The sequence below is a fragment of the Calliphora vicina genome, chromosome 1 (genome assembly GCF_958450345.1).
Source record: "Calliphora vicina chromosome 1, idCalVici1.1, whole genome shotgun sequence".
Classification (NCBI taxonomy): Eukaryota; Metazoa; Arthropoda; class Insecta; order Diptera; family Calliphoridae; genus Calliphora; species Calliphora vicina.
The window spans coordinates 63,377,490-63,398,895 of record NC_088780.1 but is presented as its reverse complement, the minus strand read 5'-3'; the positions used below and the strand labels follow the sequence as shown (position 1 = coordinate 63,398,895).

General features: G+C 29.8%; 1 protein-coding gene across 3 annotated transcripts in view; it reads right to left on the bottom strand.

Annotated features, from left to right (window-relative positions):
• hyd (E3 ubiquitin-protein ligase hyd) overlaps positions 1 to 21,406 on the bottom strand; it is a 57,299-nt gene that overhangs the window by 31,090 nt on the left and 4,803 nt on the right. For all 3 annotated transcript variants that reach the window (XM_065514905.1, XM_065514908.1, XM_065514903.1), the window contains exons 2-6: positions 1,319 to 1,519; positions 941 to 1,223; positions 647 to 864; positions 273 to 511; positions 9 to 202 (exon numbers count right to left, since the gene is read on the bottom strand). In XM_065514905.1, the coding sequence (XP_065370977.1) occupies positions 9 to 202; positions 273 to 511; positions 647 to 864; positions 941 to 1,223; positions 1,319 to 1,519 (1,135 nt within the window). The remainder of the gene's footprint in view (positions 1 to 8; positions 203 to 272; positions 512 to 646; positions 865 to 940; positions 1,224 to 1,318; positions 1,520 to 21,406) is intronic.

Genomic DNA, 21,406 nt, shown 5'->3' with positions numbered 1-21,406 from the left:
TAATTTACCTCTGATTTATACGGTTCTGTATCTGTCCAGCGCCATTGATGAAGTTCTCCAATATCGGAAACACCAATGAATTCCGAATAAATTGCTGCAATCTTTTTGAATTTTAATGTATTATTTTTATCCGGCCATGGTTGTAACTCTTCCGAAATCCAAATTGGAGAGCTCATGGATGTGGGATCCTTCTTTTTTGCATCTGACAGAATTATATATATACATAAATAATATAATAATTACAACACTTGGACATAAACGTCAATAAATACCTCCTTCCTTATCCCATACGTAGTCATCTTTATTAAGCCAGCGACGAGGAACATAACATTGCCGATCTCGCCAACGACTAAAAGCTTCTCTTTCAGCACTAACTGATGAAATTTGTGCAGACAAACTGCTAGCTCCAGTTAAAACACTACTTCCTGATCCAGATGCTCTTGATTGATTATTATCGGAAGACCCCGTATTTGATTGGTTACGTTCGCTACGTATGCGATCAAATAATAAACTAAGAAGGGGTATTTGCTTAAAAAACGTTAAAAACTTTTAGCGGGGAATAGAAGCTAAGGAATATGTGCATATGTAAATATATGCTTTTCCATTCATTCCCCGCTATTACAACGACATAGAATTGGAAACTTACTTTCTTATGCTTGAATAGTTACTAAATATTTCTTCTGTGAAGAGTCCATCAGATGGATCAATTATTACACTATTGTTGTCTCCATGAAAGCCATTATCTAATAGAGATATTAAATCTTCTGGCACATAATTATCGCCCCCTTCTTCGGTGTCCTCGGCATCTTCGTCATCACGGGACAGCAAATTATTAACCGCCAAATTCACATCTAAATTTGTACGCTGAAATTAAAATTTTACATTTGAATAATTTTTTTTACTACTTCAAGAATGTATGACAAAAACAACAACAACGTACTTGTAGTTCTCTTATAATCAAGTTTCTGCTTTTTCCTTGAAGTACAACTTCTGCCTGCGAAATCAGTTCTTCAGGAACATAAGTGGCTGGAACTGTTACAAGCGGTCGACTTGAAGAACTGCCTCCAATTATAACACCAGTACTTCTAGAGCCCGATCCCTGACCACCAGAACTAGACCTACCTGTTGTTCGCATTAGACGTGCTCGTGAACGAGCTAACTGACGAGACGATGATGGAGCCGATGCTTTAGAATTATTTGACGTATTTGTAGTGTTGCTGCCACTAAATTATATATATATAGATAGACTTTGTACATATATTACTGCAATCATGTTAAATATCATTTGAATAGGAATGCAGCTGTTAGAAAAAATTACCTTTTAGAAGAATCATTTTTACTAAGATCTAGACGTTCGGTATTAATAGAAAATGCAACTCGAAATGCTTTGCCATCTTCCAAGAGGACGCCAATATGATTTGGTCCAATAACAACTTCCTTTACTGGGATTTTAAGTTGTTCAAATATACGATGTGTTCCAAACCCAAACTTATTTACTTTATCAGAAACTTCCCGTAGTCTGAAAATAAAAATGTTTATTGAAATATATAAAATTAAAATTTGTAAAAAAATAAATTCAACCTGAAAAAGTAAAGAAAATAATGTCACCTAGAATATAAATGTATACCAATTTTATATATAGAGTTACATAAGCTTTTACACGATCACAAAGAAAAAGTAAAAAGTATGTTGTTAAAAATTAATTTCATTTACACGACATCTTAATACATCTAATGAGAAAAAGTAGCAACAATACAAAAAAATCGAGCATTTGCATATTATCTTAGAAAAAGATGAAATGATAACGTATTTTTGTTTTACTAATTATTGATTTTTAAACATATTTATTTATGCTTAAAAATATAAAAATCAGTAAAATAAATTTTATTTTAGGCCAAAAAAATAAAAAAAAATCAAATAACGTTTAATTCTGCTCAAAGATAAAAATAACTTTTATTTTTTATCTAAAAAATAAAACTAAAAAAATACATATTTTTGCACAAAAGAATAAAAATTAAAAATTTTAAAAGCATAGGATTTTATTATAATTTAGTTAAAATTTTGAACCAGGATATTGGATATTGAGATAACCCCCATTAACTCGAATGTTAACTAATAGGTATATTGACAGTTTTCATACAAAAATAGTTTTAACCAGACTTCGTGTTGATGGGGATAAGTGTAATTAAACTTGAAATTATAGGGTAGAACTAGAGGCGTAACTGAGAGCAAAATAAGGAGATCGAAAGAATCTTAACACACATAAATCTTAATAAAAAAGAAACCACTAAAGCTAGAGTTTTGATTTTTTTTATTTGATTGAAAATATTATTACAACTTAAAATATTATTACACCTTTTTTGCTCTTCAATTGTTTAACATGAAGACAATTGCCACATGATGCTTTTGTCATGTTATGTTCTTTTACCTACTTAACAGCAACACGCAAAGGCAACCCAGCAGTTCTAGGAGACAGTACCGAACTAGTGATTTTACCCATCATTTAGGGTGGGAGCTAGTTACTTCAATAGCCACGTGACTAGTCATTTTAACACGGGCATGTCCTAGGCAGGGGGTCAATTGTCTCTTTTTGATTACAATGGGACTGTCTAATAGCTGGACCAAAGTAGGCAACGCATTGGATTCACATACTGGTTACATAGCGTCAGTTACCTTGCTAGCTTTGTAACTGGTTACTTGATCAGCTACTTGACTAGTTATTTTAACATGTGCATGTCCTAAGCAGGGGGTCAATTGACCCTTTTGATTACAATGTGACTATCAGATAGCTGATCGAAAGTAGTCAACGCTTCTGGTGGGTAAAATAAAGTGCAGTACAAAAAAAAGTTTGAAGTGACTTCACCATAGGTTACTAAGAGGCACTAAAGTGACTATTGACTTCATATGTTACATGTGATATCAGTATACTTAAGCAAAAATAAAAATAAACTGTATGAGAATTATATCAACATAATTTGTAAAAAACCAGTTTGTACGAATTATTCACAAAACATTTAAAGTGACTACACTCCACATTACTTAGACACTTAAGTGTCAATTGTCTTCACGCTAGATTACTTTGGATGTATAAAGTAACCAATTGTCATTAATGTATATCAAAACAAAAAGCAAATGCAGCATAATTTTAACAACATCATAACACACACAACACTAAAAAAATTAACAGATGACATGAATTACATGGAAAATATTTTCAAGTCATTTAAATCATGTATGAGGCATTTGTTGTATGAGATGATTTCAATTCATTTGTAGTATTTATTGTGTGCAATAAGAAAAAATAGACTATAAAAATACAACTTAAATTTATATTTATATTAAGCTAATTCACAAGGTGTCCTAATTTCAGAAGTACTAAAATAATATGAAAAAATACGACTGTTGTGAACAACCCCTCATAACTAAGTGTGCTATTTCAAATCTAAATCATCTGATATAAAAGACCGATACAAAATAAAACAATTACAAACATTTTCTGTTACAATGCCAAGTGAGAAAACTAAAATAATAATTATTTTCTATAGCGTCCATTAAATATTATTCTGCAACCACTTTTACGAAAACAAATAAAAATTTTGTTCAAAAAATAATTGTAAACAAAAACAGCTGATTATCAGAGACCTGTGTCGAACACTTTTATCGGCGGCAGAGGCTTGTGAAAAATGGTATGGCGGTTTTGCTTAATTTTTCGATACTAGAACTTTTTGACTGCGATTCTTGGTGTCGGCTCCCGAATATTATCAGCGACTCGACGGCTCGGTGGCTCATATCTCAATTTCATCGGCCAAAAGTCCAACTTTTTGTTAACTCCGATTTCAAAAATTTTAATGCCATTCAATAGTAAACACATTGAAACTAAGGTAGCTAAAAATTTTGATAAAAATATTGTCAATTGTGTGCGTGCATGCTGTTAAAGTCAAATATTTTATGTCATTTTATAAAAATGTGATTTTTTAAATTTGATCAGAAGTAAATTATGATTTTTCTTTTGTTATGTTGGTAGGATAATAGTCTTTAAGAGCTGATATGATTTGTCATTATACCGTTTATACCTGATGTGTTATTAATTTTGTTCTCAGGTACTATATTTTAGCCAAATTTGAATTTCAGTGGAGTAAAAGTGCTTAGGATCAAAAGGGGTTAAACAAATTTTACAACCAGGAGAAAGTCCAAAGTGTCCTCTTAAAGCCTATATATACTTGTTGACCTGTTTTAAGATATTGCGATAAAATTTGGTACATAATTTTTTTTCGGCCCGAGGACGAAGTCTATTGAAAATTACTGAAATCGGTCCACTATTTCACCTAGCACCCATACAAATGTTCTCCCGAAGTTATACTTTATCGGTCGTAAATGGTTAATTTATATATGTATCTGTACAAATTTTGCTCAAAATAAGTTTTATATAAACTGAATTAATGTCACCTAATTTTATGATGATCGGTCCATTATTAGTCATAGCTCCCTTATAAGACCCGCTTCCGAAAATCACTTTAACGTGCATAAATCTCTTAAAAATGTTGGTATAAACATAAAATTCAATAGAAATAACATTCATATAGACGTAAACCACACGGCCTAATTTCATGACGATCGGTCCATTATTAGTTATAGCTCCCATATAAGACCCGCTTCCGAAAATCACTTTAACGAGCATAAATCTCTTAAAAATGTTGGTATAAACACAAAATTCAATAGAAATAACTTCCATATAGACATAAATCACACGACCTAATTTCATGGCGATAGGTCCATAATTAGTCATAGCTCCCATATAAGACCCGCTTCCGAAAATCATTCACGAAAATAAATTATAGTGTAGGGTATTATATAGTCGAGCTTGGCCGAACATACTTCCTTAATTGTTTTTATCTGCAGATCACTTTTTTAATAAGTATAGCTGATTCAAAAAACAAAAAATTTGCATTTTCATACTAAATGCTATAAAAAATTAAAAGTTCAACTTTAACCTTAAATTGCGCAACAACTGCTGAACTGGTTGAACTGCTGGTTGGTTACGACAGCACAATAAACATAGTTTACAGAGTAGTAATAGTTTAGGACATTTTTTGCTTGAATAGCTACAATAACAATTTTAAACCATTGTGAAATATTAGAACATTATGACAATATGACATGATAAGAGACACTGTGAATTGACCAATTATATCGTAGGTCAAAATAAAAATATGAAAATACATCAATGGGTTTTTCAATGTTGTTTTGGAAAATTTTACAATATTTAGTTTACAAAATTATTGGCCATAAAATGCCAATAATTTTCACGGAATTAAAAATGTAATGTTTTTCACATATTTTAAATATTACCTGACTTAGGTACAACAGCTGGAATATTATTAAGTCCCCTTTTACAATGCAGAAATTGAAAGGCAGACAGACGAAGTTTGTTGGCGAGGGGTTGAAGAGGTAGAGTGTGTATTACAAAGGTTTAGGTTAGTTCAAAAGATAATGCAAAATGCCTGCCTTTCAATTTCTGCATTGTAAAAGTGGACTAACGGGGCATTTAATAATTACATTGCTAAATAAAATAAAACTCCATGAACAAAGCCAATTCGCCTTAGACAGTGTTTAATTAAAGCAAATGAAGTCATCAAAAACTTCGTTTATTATACTCGTCGTAAAAACGTGTTTAAATTTAATGAAGTGTCTCTGAATCTATCGCGGCATAATTTCAAAAAAATTATAAATCTTCAAAAATGTTCCAATGTAACAAATTCAACTGCCCAACGATTTGAAGAAAAAGTGTAGGCCATTTATTAATGCTTTTATTGCGTAACTTCACAGAAAAATAGTTTTAACTAAAATAAAATGAATTGATTTCAATTCATAACATTTATAAATATGTAGTATGATTTTTTTTCCCTATTTTTTGTTCTCAAATAAAATCTAGGCGGCTTGAAAAAAAATTATTTAACCCTGAATGCCCACTGTTAGTCGTTTCGACTAACATTACTGATTTTTCCCGTCGCAACTTTTTTTTTCTTTCTGTATCGTTCTCATTTTTTACGTTGAGAGATCTGATTAAGTTGTGAGGCTACTGACGATCATTACTGACTTGTTGGATACTCATTTAAGTAGTATCTATATTAGAGTTCGTTTGTGACCAGGTCCTGTCATTTGATTTTCGGGTATCATCATTTTTCTGAAGGTCTTTGCGCAAATAAAAATAATGGCGTCCTTTTTTTAGATATACACGATGAAAAAGCTTATCAAAATGGTACCAATATTTCCTTTCTATGACAACCCGTTAAAAAGTTATGTGGCTTTAAAAATGTTTTGTTAAGGCAAGCTAATAAAAAAAATTTCAAAACTTTCTTTTACTAAATATTATTTTCTTGTTAAATAAATAAATTTGAAGCCACATAACTCTTTAATGGTTAGTGATAGAAAAGAATATTGGTGCCGTTTTGCTAAGCAAAACTTTTCATCGTGCATGTTTAAAAAAAACTAAAATTCTTTTTTCTATTTTTTTTATGAGATTTGCGCCCCCTGTTATGGGTTTTTGGAACTATTTTTAAGGATTCAAAAAACATCAGTTATATTAAAATTTGATGCACAATAATCGACTAGTGAAATCAGATTTGCAATATATTCAACCGTTTTTGATCTACAGAAAAATGTGCTCAAAATACGCGTCTATAGGTGCGTTGAACCACCACAAGGAGTGAAAATTTTCCAAAAAAAAAGGACGCCATTATTTTTATTTGCGCAAAAACCTTCAGAAAAATGATGATACCCTCAAATCAAATTTTTGAAATTAACTCTAATCTATATGTTTGTAAAAACAGCGTAGTCATAACGACTAACATTGGTATTATTGCAATTTTTTTGCTTTACTGCAACTTGAATATCTGATGATGAAATTGAAAAAATATTGGCTATATCCGATGATGATGATGAAGAAGATTTTAGTGCCTCCGAGAGCGAATATGCGTCACGTTTATCTGAAGAAAGTTCTTCGGAAGATATAGTGGATAGTGACAATTATGAAAGCAGTGGTCACCATTTAGAAGATAGTGATGAAGAACCAAGTAACAGTACTGCTCAGGAGACGAGTATTGAAAAAACAACTCCAAACAAATTAACAAAAGAAAAATTTGCGCATTCTGTCCTTACCAGAAACGCCGCATGACGAAGACTGTATGCTCAAAATGCGAAAAAATATATTTGGCGAACACAAATTTGAGCTTTGCGGCTTTTGTGCAAAACATTGAAGTACAACTTTGTTTCCGTTTTAATTACATAAAATATTACCTTAATTTTATAATCACAGGAAGCCTTTTAAGTTTTTATGTTTATTTTTTTTTTAATTTTTTAAAAACTACAAGTGATATTGCTAAAACTGAAGAAAGACAACAAGTGATTACATTACAAATAAATAAAATATATACACATCTGCTCAAAATAATAGATACACCTAATTGGAAAAAATTTAAATGGCGGTATCATTGAAAATTTCCTCGCAAGCGTTAAGAATACATCATATTATTAAAATTTCTATCTGGCAATGTCATGTCAGTCAAAAATCTGGCAACTATTTGCTTTCATGTTGATTTTTAAAAACGAATTTATTTGAATTACAAAAAATTATTTGCTCATAAAAATAGATACACATCAGTAATTTGTAATTTGTTTATATACAATTTTTTTTTGTGCAATTTTTTGTTCCTATTTACGTGAAACAGTAAGGGTCCTCATGTAAACGCTTAAATGCCTCGCAAACTGTGCAATCTGTGCATTTTTACACTCTCGCAAATGAACTGTCAAAAAATGTATGGTAATTCGTTTGCACAACCCCGATAAGTTTGCGCGACAATTTAGACTCGCAAACTTGAATTTATTGTGCATTTGATGAATCAGCTGCTTTTGTTTACTTTTATTAATAAGAAATAAAAATCAAATAAAATATAAAAATGTTGTGCATGTGAAAATTGTGTAACTTTGGAACAGAATGATTGTATTAAATGGCATTGTGTATGAAAACATTAACCAACAGCTAGAATATAAACAAAATGTTGCAAACTCTTTATATCACCGTTTGTTCCAAAGATTTAACTTTCATTCAACATTTTTAATATTAAAATTTATACAATTTGAAAAATTTGTTAAGGCTTTTGTTGAATTTATTTTTATTTGACATTTATATTAAATAGAGAGAAATTTAATGTATAAACTTGCACAACATTGATAAGGTGGGTTCATGATACACGTCGCGCAAATTTGCACAATTGAACAAATGGCAAACATAAGCGTTTAAATGAGTACCCTTAGTAAGTATAATTTAAATTTTAGCAACAATTTTATAAAAAATAGGACTCTTTTGAAGAAAATGGGACGAAATCATCATTGTACCGAAGATGAGAAAAAAATTGTTCAAACGATGAGAAATCAAGGAAAATCATTACGGGAAATAGCAAAGAGCATAGGAAGATCTTTACATTTTGTCCAAAATGCTTTATCTAAAAAACAAAAAAGAGAAACTCGCGGTAGACCAAAGAAAACCAGTCCAGAAACAGATAGGCGGATCGTCCTTATGGTTAAAAAAGACCCTTTCATATCATCGAAAGCTATTTCTGCGGAGCTATGTAACGAAATCAGTCCACAAACAGTTCGTCGTCGTCTTTTACAAGCTAAATTGCCGGGAAGAATTGCCAGAAAAGTGCCACTAATGCGCCAAAAAAATATCAAGACAAGATTAGAATTTGCTAAAGAGCACTTACAATGGTCCGGGTGTGAAGGCGAAAAAAAATGGAGAAATATTTTATGGAGCGACGAAACAAAAATAAATTTGTTTGGAAACGACTGCCAAAGAAATGTACGCCGACCAAAAGGAAAAGAATTCCACGTTAAATTTACAAAAAAGACGGTAAAACATGGCGGGGGAAACATAATGGTTTGGGGTTGCTCTTCATGGAATGGTGTTGGTCCGATATTCCGAATAGAAGATACCATGAATGCTAGTGGGTATAGAGACATATTGGAAAACGTAATGCTTCCATATGCATCGGAAAATATGCCATTAATATGGACATTCCAGCAGGACAACGATCCAAAACATAGTTCAAGATTAGTTAAAAACTGGTTCTTGGAGAATAACGTACCTGTTTTAAGTTGGCCCAGCCAATCCCCTGATTTAAACCCAATAGAAAACTTGTGGAGTGAATTAAAGATAAGGCTTTCGAAGGAAGTTTTCAAAAATAAAGACGATTTATGGGAGAAAACTCAAAAAATATGGTACGAGATTCCATTGGAGAAGTGTCAGAACTTGATATCCAGTATGCCCAGAAGAGCGGAGAAAGTTTTACAAAACAAAGGTGGATATACTGGATACTAGCTTTACTTTAATAATAAACTAATTTTTTTAAGATAAAATTTATTAGCTTTTGTTTAATAAGAATTTTTAAAAATGTATCTATTATTATGAGCACCAAATTTTTCGAAATTTAAGAAATTTAATTTACTTTATAATATTTATTATTAATTATGAAATATTTTGTTTTTGTTTTTTACTCTCCTTTTAACTATAAATAAAAATCGACTGAATTTTTTTTATAATTTTACAATATACCATTATTTTTTTTCGTTTTTAAAAAATAAATTTTGGTGTATCTATTATTTTGAGCAGATGTGTATATATAAATGTTTTTCATTTTTATATATATATTTTATGTTTTCAGTATTTTTTGGGATGTAGGCGTACCGCCGGTTCCACAGAATCGATGTTTCGCACATGTTAGTCGAATCAACTAACATTGGTCATAACGCATATAAAATATGATTGGGCATTAGAGTGCTCCAAGATTGTATGGACGATAAAAATTTTCTAGGTACAGGCCGTCCCCCGCTCTAGAATGGTTCTATGTATTGTAGAAACTCGTTGTGTAAAAATTTAATTTTTTTAACGGCAGTTTCAAAACTCCAATTTCAAATTTTTAAAAATTTTGTTAAACAAATTTCAGAATTTTTTGATCATCACATTTGGATTTATTGAGAACATAATGGGGAATAAAAATATGAAAAAAGTATGAAAATACGTCCTATAGTTTTTCCGTACCTGCGATTTAAATTTTGAGATTTTCGAGAAAAACTATTTTTTTGGCCATATTTTGGCGAATGAGCCGAATTTCTTTACTGTTATGATTTTTAAGCAAAAGCTATTCAAAATATTATATTCCAGGTAATTCTAAAGTTTTACTAAAATTGGAAAACGTTAACCCTTAAATCGTGAAGGTCAAAGGTCAATTTTTTCAATATTTGGAATTTCTCATGGAAAGATAGCGAAATGTTATATATTTTCTGGCCGATTTTGATGAAACTTAAGAAAAAAGCTTTATGCATTCAGATATTGATATCAACTGTATCAATGAACATTTTATTGGTAATCAGTGGAATGTGGTTGATGATGAACCCGATTTTACACAGTTTACTAATAATTATCATGACTTTAGTTTTTGCAATGTTACTGAAACTGACTTATATATAAAAATTAACGGCTATATGCATAAAAAAAACCTTATTGTAGATTTAAAACACAATTTTGTTAACGAACACTTTAGCTTTAAAAACCATTTATAAAAGTATTGTATTCAATAACTAATGTACTGATTTTTGTCTAAGCTGGCAATGCTTCTCATTTATTTCCCCTTTTTTGTTGTTGTTGTAGCAGCAGTGTTTGCTGAGTTGACAGCCCTTGGCCGAGTGAACTCGGGTCATTCCGGTGCGTAGAACCGGCTGTCGTGGGAATGCCCCTTTTTTGTTGTTAGTGTTGCTTTCAATTAGGAAAAAATATTCGTTAATTTTCTTTTTTTTCATTAATTGTTTTTAGTAATAATACATTTTTGAAGATAACAACTAATTTTTAGATAAAAAAATGTATATCTGATTCTAGTAAATTTATATTAAGCTAAAATGTATTAATGTACAAACTTTTTTATATAGTTTATCATTATTTAAAGTATCCGAATGACGAATATTCTATGATAAACTAAACATCACTGTTTTATAATTTGTTTTATTAATTTATTTTTATTGACATTTTGTTAAATTTTAACAAAATTTAGAGTTCACATCTGATATTCATAACGAACGGTAGTCTCAACAACATAAACGCATAGCAATTTTTTTTTATACATATTAAAAATAAAGATTACACTATTGTTTTTGTAATTGCCTATACACAGAAAAAAAAATTCATAATTGGAATGAATTTTGTAATAAATATTATTAATCGAACTTGACTTTTTTTCCCAAACTTATTTCATTCAAAATAAGAACATGTTCATAAATATTATAAAATTTTACATGACGGAAATTTTTGCTTTTTTTTACTTAATTTTTTTCATAAATTGCATTATAATTGTATTATATAATGAATTAGTGCAAGAATATTCGCATAATAGCCATATATTGGCCAATATTTTAAGATAAAAAGGAGAATATCTGAAACTTAAAAATTATCATTAAACATAATAAAACATTCATAAATATAAAAGCATTTCATCCTCTTAAATCAATTTAATCATTTTCGCGCTTTTTATATCATTTTGTAGCTGAAAATCATAAAAAAAACTAAAAATTTTCCATGAAAAATTTCAAACATTTTTGAACAACATAAAAATAAAAATGAAATTGAAATTATATTTTTCAAGCCTTCTAGATTTTATTTCAAAACATAAAATATTAAAAAAATCATACTATTTAAGAAATTATTTATAAATGTTATGAATTGAAATCAATGAATTCGAATCATAATATTTATGTTGAAACTTTTTTCTGTGTACACACGTTCTTATTGAACTCACACGTGATAGACAACTTTTTTTAAACAAAAACAAATTACAGACCTAAAATGGCCCCAGGGGCCACAAAATCTAGGAATAAAAAGCGCAATGCTAAGATAAAGTCAACTAATCAACCAAGGCTTGTTTATCCAATCATTCCTTCTTCGTCGGGAAATAGGTTTAGTATCCTAAGGGGTCAAAATGATATGGATGTAGCTCCAGCAACAAATATAAATGAAGTAAAGGAAAGTAAGCCACCACCTATTGTAGTGGAAGTCAATGCATCTTTTTCCGAAATCCAAAAGTTATTAGGTAAGGAATGCTTTTTTAAGCGTACTTCCATTGGTACCAAAGTATTCACTCCAAACCAGGCTGTATATAATAGCTGTATGCAAACACTAAAGGAAAATCAAATTGAGTTCCATTCGTATAATTCGAAAGATAATAGGTTATATACCACCTTCTTGCATGGCTTACCTCGTATCAAAACAGACGATATCAAAACCGAATTGGAGAGCTACAACTTGTCACCATCTGTTGTAAGTGAAATTATTACCAAATTTAGCTCGGATAATAATGCAGTGTATAAAGTACAATTTAAATAACGTAATTATTACATGGAAAAAATACAGATCGAAGAAAAATGATAGACCAACACAATGTTGGAACTGTCTAATGTATGGACATGGTGGAGAGCATTGCCATAGAGGTGCGGCTTGCATGATATGCGCAGAAAACCATCATACAAATGTTTGTCCATTTAATACAAATGAAAAGCGACCAGCTGTTTTTACTTGTTTTAATTGTAAAAAACATGGAAAAGAGAGAACAGATCATGCAGCAAACGACATTAATTGTCCACTACGTTCTCTTTATCTAGAGACGAGGGCAAGAGTAACAACAAAATCTAATAATAATAACAGAGTACAGCCAAATCTAAATACAGTCCAATTCAACGATGTAGAATTTCCCAACTTAGGCAATACAACAAGCCGCAACAATAATAATTCAATGAATGCTAGAGTTTCATACGCAAACCAGCTGAAAAATAATGCAGATCTGTTTAGCGTCGATGAACTTTTTGATATCTTTACAACTGCTATGGAAGATTTACAAAGATGTACATCAAAAGTGCAACAAATTAAAGTTGTTATGTCTATGGTAAAGTATGCTCATGGCTTGCACTAATTCAAACGAATTTAAAATGCTTAATTTGAATGTTAATGGAATTTCATACTTTTCAAAATTAAAACAATTGGAAATATTGCTCGAAAGAGAAAATATAAAAATTGCTACATTAAACGAAACATTTTTAAAGGAAGGCATCAAACCCTTCTTAAAAAATTACTTTTTCTACAGAAACGACAGGTCAGATGAAAGAGGAGGAGGCGTCGCTTTACTTGTTCATAAATCTATAAAACACAAAAACTGCTTCACATTTAACACTAGATCTATTGAAAATATATCTATAGAAATAACAATAAATAATAGACCGATTGTAATAACTTCTGCATACTCGCCCCGTTATAGCAACAATTTCTCTAATGATATTCATAAACTTACACCTTACGCCAATGAATATATAGTTTTAGGAGACCAAAATGCTAAACATTCTGCCTGGAATTGTGCTACAAGTAACACAGCAGGTGTCACACTCAACAACATACAAAATACTTGTAACTTTTTCGTATACTACCCAAATAGTCCTACATTATACCCACATCAACGTAATAGACAACCGTCTACGGTCGATGTGGTAATTAGTAATTCCGCACTAAATATTGAAGTAAGAACATTGGGTTACGAAATTCCTTCAGATCATCGTCCCATTATTTGCACCATAAAACGATCGAAGGCATCAATTGCTGATATCAGTTACTATGATCATAGATTAACGAACTGGAACATTTTTAAGAATTTTGTTGACAATCATATAGTATTCAATATAGATGAATACACTTCAAAACAAACAATTGATAAAGAAATTAACAAATTAACCAACATTATTTTAGAAGCAAGAAGTGCATCAACTCCCAAAGTTACTCAACGAAACTACTTTGAATTGCCTGAGAATATCTGTAAATATATAAAACTAAGAAGAAGCTACAAAAGAAAAAGTCAAAGAACTTCAAATGCAGTTGAGAAACAATTTTACAATCAATATGCAAACCTTCTTACTAAAATGATAGACAAAAACATCAAAGCAGAACGCAATAATAAATGGTGTCAATTACTATCTAATTTAAAACCAGGATATACAACCTTTTGGAGAATTAGTAGAAGTCTGCGAGAAAAAGGTAAACACCAAATTCCATATATCAACTATAGAAATACCAAAATAACAGATGATAAGAAGATAGCTGAAATTTTAGCAAATACATTTGTCCAATCAAATAATCTTACCTCAAGCTACAAACATTCAATGGATAAATTCATTAACGCAAAAGTCAATGACTTTAGGAAGGAGAACCTACTGACTCCGCCATTTTTACAAACATAGGAAATAATGTTTTAAATGTTTAAAATAAATATGTTTTTTCGAGTGGAGTACCCCAGGGTTCGGTAATTGGTCCATTGTTGTTCATGATTTATATCAATGACTTTGTTAATATTTTTGATGTTACTTCTTTTGAATCTTTTATATATGCTGATGATATTCAGATTTTGTTTGCATCGAATAACCGTGATGTTTTGGAGAATAATGTTAATTTTTACTTAGGGTTAATTTCTCGGTGGATGGAGGATAATGGTTTTAATATTAATACTGATAAGTCTAAAGCTATGTGTTTTGGATGTGATGCTGAAGATTTCCATATATCTATGAATGGAGTTGGTTTACAATTTGTGGATGAAATGAAGTGCTTGGGGGTTTATTTAGACCGAGGACTGAATTTTTCGAAACATATTGATTATGTTTGCGCACGTGTGAATGGTACCATCAGAAGATTATATTCACTTGATCTGTACCTTCCATTTCGTATTAGGAGGAATGTTGCAAATGCTCTCATAATGTCACAATTGATGTATGCCTTGGAGATATATTCAGGCACCAACAGTACATTCTTGAGGAGAATCCAACTTACATTTAATCGTATTATCAGATTTATTTACCGATTGAGAATTAGAACTCATGTCTCTCCCTATGTTATGGATTTTATTGGGTTTACATTTGAAGATTTCATTAAATTAAGAATACTGTTACTATTCCGTAAAACTATTATGATGAATTGTCCGAGGTATATTGTAGATAGTTTCCAATTTTCGCGATCTAGTAGAAACCCACAGATAGTGTGTCACCGTATAGCCTCTTCCATTTATGAAAGATCACTTCACGTGAGAGTCTTACGGGTGTGGAATCCTTTCCCATAAAATTAAAATTTTTTTCTTTTTCGAATCAAACATTTAAGCGTAGACTGAAACAATATTTTGAACAAAGTTTGTAAATTTGCTTCTTTGCTTCTATTTTTTTTTTATTTTTCTCCCCTTTGCATATTACCTAATACTGTTATCGTATAATGTATATAATTATTATACTTTATATTACAATTTTTTTTTTTTTTATTGATTATTATATTTTTTTAAAAAAAATTTTAGTATTTAATTTCTATTCTTACTATGTATAAATTTTTTAATTTTATGTAATTAATTTTTTCTGAGTGGAATATGAATCATATTTGGCCCTAAGGGCTTGATTCTAAATAAATGAAAATAAATAAAATAAATAAATAAATGTAAAAAAAAAAAATATACAAAACGATGTAAAATATTTGGGGGTTACGTTGGACAAAAAACTTATATTCAAACGGCATATCGACGAAATCTGCAAAAAAGCAATTAAAGCTTTTAGAGCCCTATGGCCATTGCTAAATAAACGTTCATGTCTGAACATGAAAAATAAGAATCTTCTATTTAAAAGTGTTATAAGACCCATATTAACATATGCGTGTCCTGTATGGAGTACTGCAGCTAAATGTCACTTGAATCGATTACAAGTTATTCAAAACAAATGTCTCAAAATTATATATAACAAACACTGGAGATACCCAACATACCTTATCCATGAAGAAACCGGTTACGAACGAATTATTGATTTTATAAAAAGAATTAAAAACAACTTTTATGAAAAAATTGAAAGTTCTTCTTATCCCATGATAAGAGAATGTGTAGAAAATATATAAAGTTAAATGCAAATCACCAAATCGAAAATGATATGTTTATACGGTGCTATTAAAACTAATAGCACCACTTTAAACCTATAGAATTTTCTTCATATTTGAATTCATTTAAAATCATATAAAGGTTTTTCCCATTTTACCTTAGAAAAGATCATAATGTAAAAAAAAATATAGTAAATACTATTAGTCAATTCATTATTTGTTGTAATATCTATATAAAGATAAGATCTCATTTGTAAATATTTAGTACACAGAAAAAAGTTTCAACATAAATATTATGATTCGAATTCATTGATTTCAATTCATAACATTTATAAATAATTTCTTAAATAGTATGATTTTTTTAATATTTTATGTTTTGAAATAAAATCTAGAAGGCTTGAAAAATATAATTTCAATTTCATTTTTATTTTTATGTTGTTCAAAAATGTTTGAAATTTTTCATGGAAAATTTTTAGTTTTTTTATGATTTTCAGCTACAAAATGATATAAAAAGCTCGAAAATGATTAAATTGATTTAAGAGGATGAAATGGCTTTATATTTATGAATGTTTTATTATGTTTAATGATAATTTTTAAGTTTCAGATATTCTCATTTTTATCTTAAAATATTGGCCAATATATGGCTATTATGCAAATATTCTTGCACTAATTCATTATATAATACAATTATAATGCAATTTATTAAAAAAATTAAGTAAAAAAAGCAAAAATTTCCGCAATGTAAAATTTTATAATATTTATGAACATGTTCTTATTTACAATGAAATAAGTTTGGGAAAAAAAAGTCAAGTTCGATTAATAATATTTATTACAAAATTCATTCCAATTATGAATTTTTTTTTCTGTGCATATGATTGCTTAGACTAACAATTGATGATTATATTCAATGAAGATTAGAGAATTTTTAAAATAAATGAAAGTAAAAAAAAGGAAAGAAAAGTGAAGGAAGAAAATAAGAAAATCAGTTACATGGTGTAATAATAATGTAATGTTAGGTCATTTTTGTTATTCATCAGCACTTTCAACAATATGTATAATAAGGACTTTTTTAAAACGATTCGGAGAAAATTTAAATACCCTGAGCCGCAATGGGAGTTTGTTCCAAATTCTTCCAATTCTAACTTCTAACGATTTCTCAAATGTGGCACATGTAATTCTTGAGAGTGTAATCTGTGGGTTACTAGAGTTTGTGGAAAACTTAAACAATTGATATAAGTATGACCTACCAATGTTATATAATCTTTTTAAAGTAAAATAAATTTTAGAAAAAAAAACTGTATCAGCCCAATTATGAATAAAAAATTCCGCGGGAGTTTGTTCCCCGGGAGTTTTTTCTCATTGAAATTGAATAGGAAAAATGAGAAAAGGGAAAAAACTCCCGCGGAATTTTTATTCATAATTGGGCTGTATGTGTTTATCAAAATGTAAATATTTATCTATATATATAAAATCTATATATATAAAAGTGAATGTGTGTTTGTATTTATGTTTATTAATATTAGTTTGGGATCTATAGACTGCTAAACGGCTGAACCGATTTGAAATTTTAAGTGGGCGTGGTACCTCCCATACAAAGTTAATTTTAAAAATCAAATATTTAGGAAACTTTAATAACTATAGTCCTCAAATTTAGCTTGAGCAATTCCACCGTTTGTATAAATATTTGAGGCAAAATGGGAGTAGTAGCCACAGTGGGCGTGGCACTTCCCATATGATGATTATTTTAAAAAAATCTAATATATGGGATACAATAAGATATACATAGAATACATTTTGTACTGTTATTCTACCATCAATATTAATATTTAGGACAAGAATGGGCGGACTAAAATAGTGGGCGTGGCACCTCCCAAACAATCTAAATACTAAAATTGATATCCATCTATATAATTGTAGTATGTAAAGCGTTCAAATTTTGTATGAACTACTTATTTAGGCCAAAAATGGTCAAAATAGCAATAGTGGGCGTGGCACCTTCCGTAGATGTGATGAAAAAATATATATAGCAAAAGCTATAGCAGCTATCAATATTAATATTTAGTACAGAAATGCGCGGACTACCAAAAAATGTTAAAATTTGTATGTATACATTTGAAACCCTTATACAGTGAGTGTCACTCAAAATCGTACAACATATTTTTTTTAAATATTATGAAATTATACAGGCAATAATAGGTGATTATATAAAAAATAAAAGTCATTTTATTAATTGGAACAAAAAATATGTATTTCAACAAAAAAGTTAACAAAACCTCAATTCGTTAAAAAAATATTGATGAAAATTAAAGAACATCACAAAATTCATATTTCACTTAAATTCGTACAATTATATTAAATTATAATTAAAACTTTAAAAATTAAAAAAAATGTTAATATTAAATAATCCTAATACTTTTTGTAGGGTATCATTTGCTATTTTTTAGTGCCTTTACGATTTTAAACGAAGCGTTGATATTCTGGGCACTGACAGTCTTACCCAATTTTTTTATTTGTGGATAAGGGCAATTCAAATTATACCCAATTTTCTGATAGGTAATAGCACACACAATATAAAAATAGCATTTTAAAATATTTCCAAAACATCAACTTTCTAAAACTAATGAATAAAATTTGACTACGATGGTGTACGATTTTAAGTGACATTCACTGTATACAGTGACGGACAATACAATAGAATCACTACATATGAATTCGATTAAAGCGGTAAAACTACAAAATTTCATTTCAAAATTTAAAATTTGTTCATTATATATTAATGCTCATAACGTAAACAAATAATAGAAAAAAATAAAATAAAAAAATAACACATTCTTATGTTAAAAACGATGTCAAATCTAAAAGACTAAATAAAATTGCATACCATATTTCCTGAATTTTCTGCCAAAATTCTTCCTTGTTTTTAAATTTTTCAGGTCCGAGTTTGTCTTTTACTAATTTCCATAGGATTTAAGTCTGGTTATTGAGACGGCCATTCCATAACATGAATTTTGTTATATAAAAAACATTTTTTGGCAAGACCTGACGTGTGCTTTGGGTCATTATCTTGCTGGAAGAGCCATTTTAAGAGCATATTCCATTCTGCATGTGGCATTATAACATTCTCCAAAATATTTGCTTATCCATATTTTCTTTAATCCAATAAATTGGACCAACGTAATACCAAGAAAAGCATCCCCATATAATAATATTTCCCCAACCATGTTTAAACGTTTTAGGTTTTTGCCATTTTTTTGACGTCTAACCCATGTCTTATCATCACTACCAATTAAATTAATGGTCGTTTCGTCCGTCCACAACACATTTTGCACTTTTTTATATTTTCTGGCCCACACCAATCCTTATGATTGCTCCTGGTTTTAAATGAAATATTGATAGTGATTCTATTGTAATGCCCGTCACTGTATATATAAAACTCAATGTGTGTTTGTTTGTTTGTATGATTTTTTGAATATTTGTAATGACACTCGACATACAGTAAGGAAATTAATGAACAATCTAATCGGGGCGACTTTTATAACTGGGAAGAATAAAGGGACAGATGTATTGCTGCACGTATTCCGATTTTAACTTCGGAAATGCCATTGATTTTAATCGATTGCAGTTTCATATTTGCTTAGCATTTGCAATGTCAATTGATAAAGCCCAAGGTCAGTCTTTGCAAGTTGACGGACTAAGTCTAGAAAATACATGTTTTTCACATGAACTGTTTTCAGTTGCATGTTCACGACTAGGAAACCCCAAAGACTTATAGGTCTATTAACCAGTTGGAGAAAATATTGTATATCCTAAGGCATTGGGACAATAAATAATTAATACAAAATATTATATACTAAACATTAAATACAAATATTTTTGGTTCAAATTTTAGATACACTAAATATATTGTAAATCATTACTATACGGGTAGCGAAGCACACCGGGTTTTAGCTAGTCTAATATAAAGCCTAGACATGAAATGTCTCAATGATATCTCAATATCATGCCCATTTATTTTAATATTCACACAGTCATCAAAGTTATTAAAAACCATGGCCTTAGATTTCTCCAAATTGAGAGATTTGGATCCGTAATTTGCAATAATACAAACCAAGGTAAGTAAAAAACATAAAATTTTAATTTTCAATGCTGAATACCTCGTAAACTATAAAAGATAAAATAATGTTATGGTAATATTTTTTGTAGCTCTCTTCTAGTAGATTCCACATATATACAAATATTTCAAATCGGTTAGAGAACAAAAGTTTTGCATTATTTTTAATTTGTAATATACCCGAGACACCCCAATTTGGGTTCTTGAGACTCCGCCCACCTTAGGGTTGAAAGTCCAAATTCAAAACATAAGAGTAGCAAAACCTCATATATAGTCTTGGGAAATTTTATTAAAATCGGATTATCGGTTTAGAACTTACAAGTTTATTTGGACATTTTTTTATTTTTCATTTCCCCCCCTGTGACCCAAAATATCGGCTTTAGGTTCTCGGACAACCACAATATGAGATTTTGTAACCATCCTCGGGTGTAGTTTATTGATAATCTCATCTCCTCCATTTGCAAAGATTCATCTTTTTTGCCATTCTTTCCTTTCGAACAATCCCAAACATATTCAAGTTTCTTAAAAGGCTTAAAAAAATGTTAGTATATTTAAACAAAAATATAAAATACAAAAGGAAAATTTTCGCGTTAAAAATGGGAAGCTCGGTTTTGATTTTAGATCCATGGTTTCTTCGGCAAACATTCTTAGAATTCATCGTAGATAACGATTTTGATAACCGCTTGTTGAATTTTTTTGGCTCCATACAAATTGACCCACTCTAATGTACATTAGGGTGGCCCTTAATAAACGAAAGTTGGATTTTGGCCATTCTCACCCTCCAGTTTGGTGAACATTAGTAAAAAAATCATCCTGAAAAATTTTTAGGTAAATCGGTTGGGGTTAAGACGTGCCGCAAGCCCTCTGAAGTTTTGAGATGCATTTACAAGGGGAAAAAATGCATTTTTTTAAGTTTTTGTAAAAATTTTGCCATTAAAAAATTACTTTTGTAATTTAATTTAAAAGAATCGAAATGTGTACGTAATTGTCGTTCTAATGAGATATAAAAAACAGAAATCGGTCGAAAAATGTTAAAGTTATTAAAAATTCGCCAGGCCTTTAACGTGTCTCAGGCCACTAGAACAAGAAATGTAGGAACAAAATTAACATATTTTGATAAATATTAAAATAAAAGCTCATTTTTACTTAAAATATGTCCATATATACTTGTATATGAGTTTTTGTCTTCGTAGGATACCGTTAACCTATTCTTAGGTTTGATCAAAAAAATAAAAATTTTTTAACGGCAGCTTCAAAACTCCATTTTCAAATTTTTAAAAATTTTGTTAAACAAATTTCAGAATTTTTTGATCATC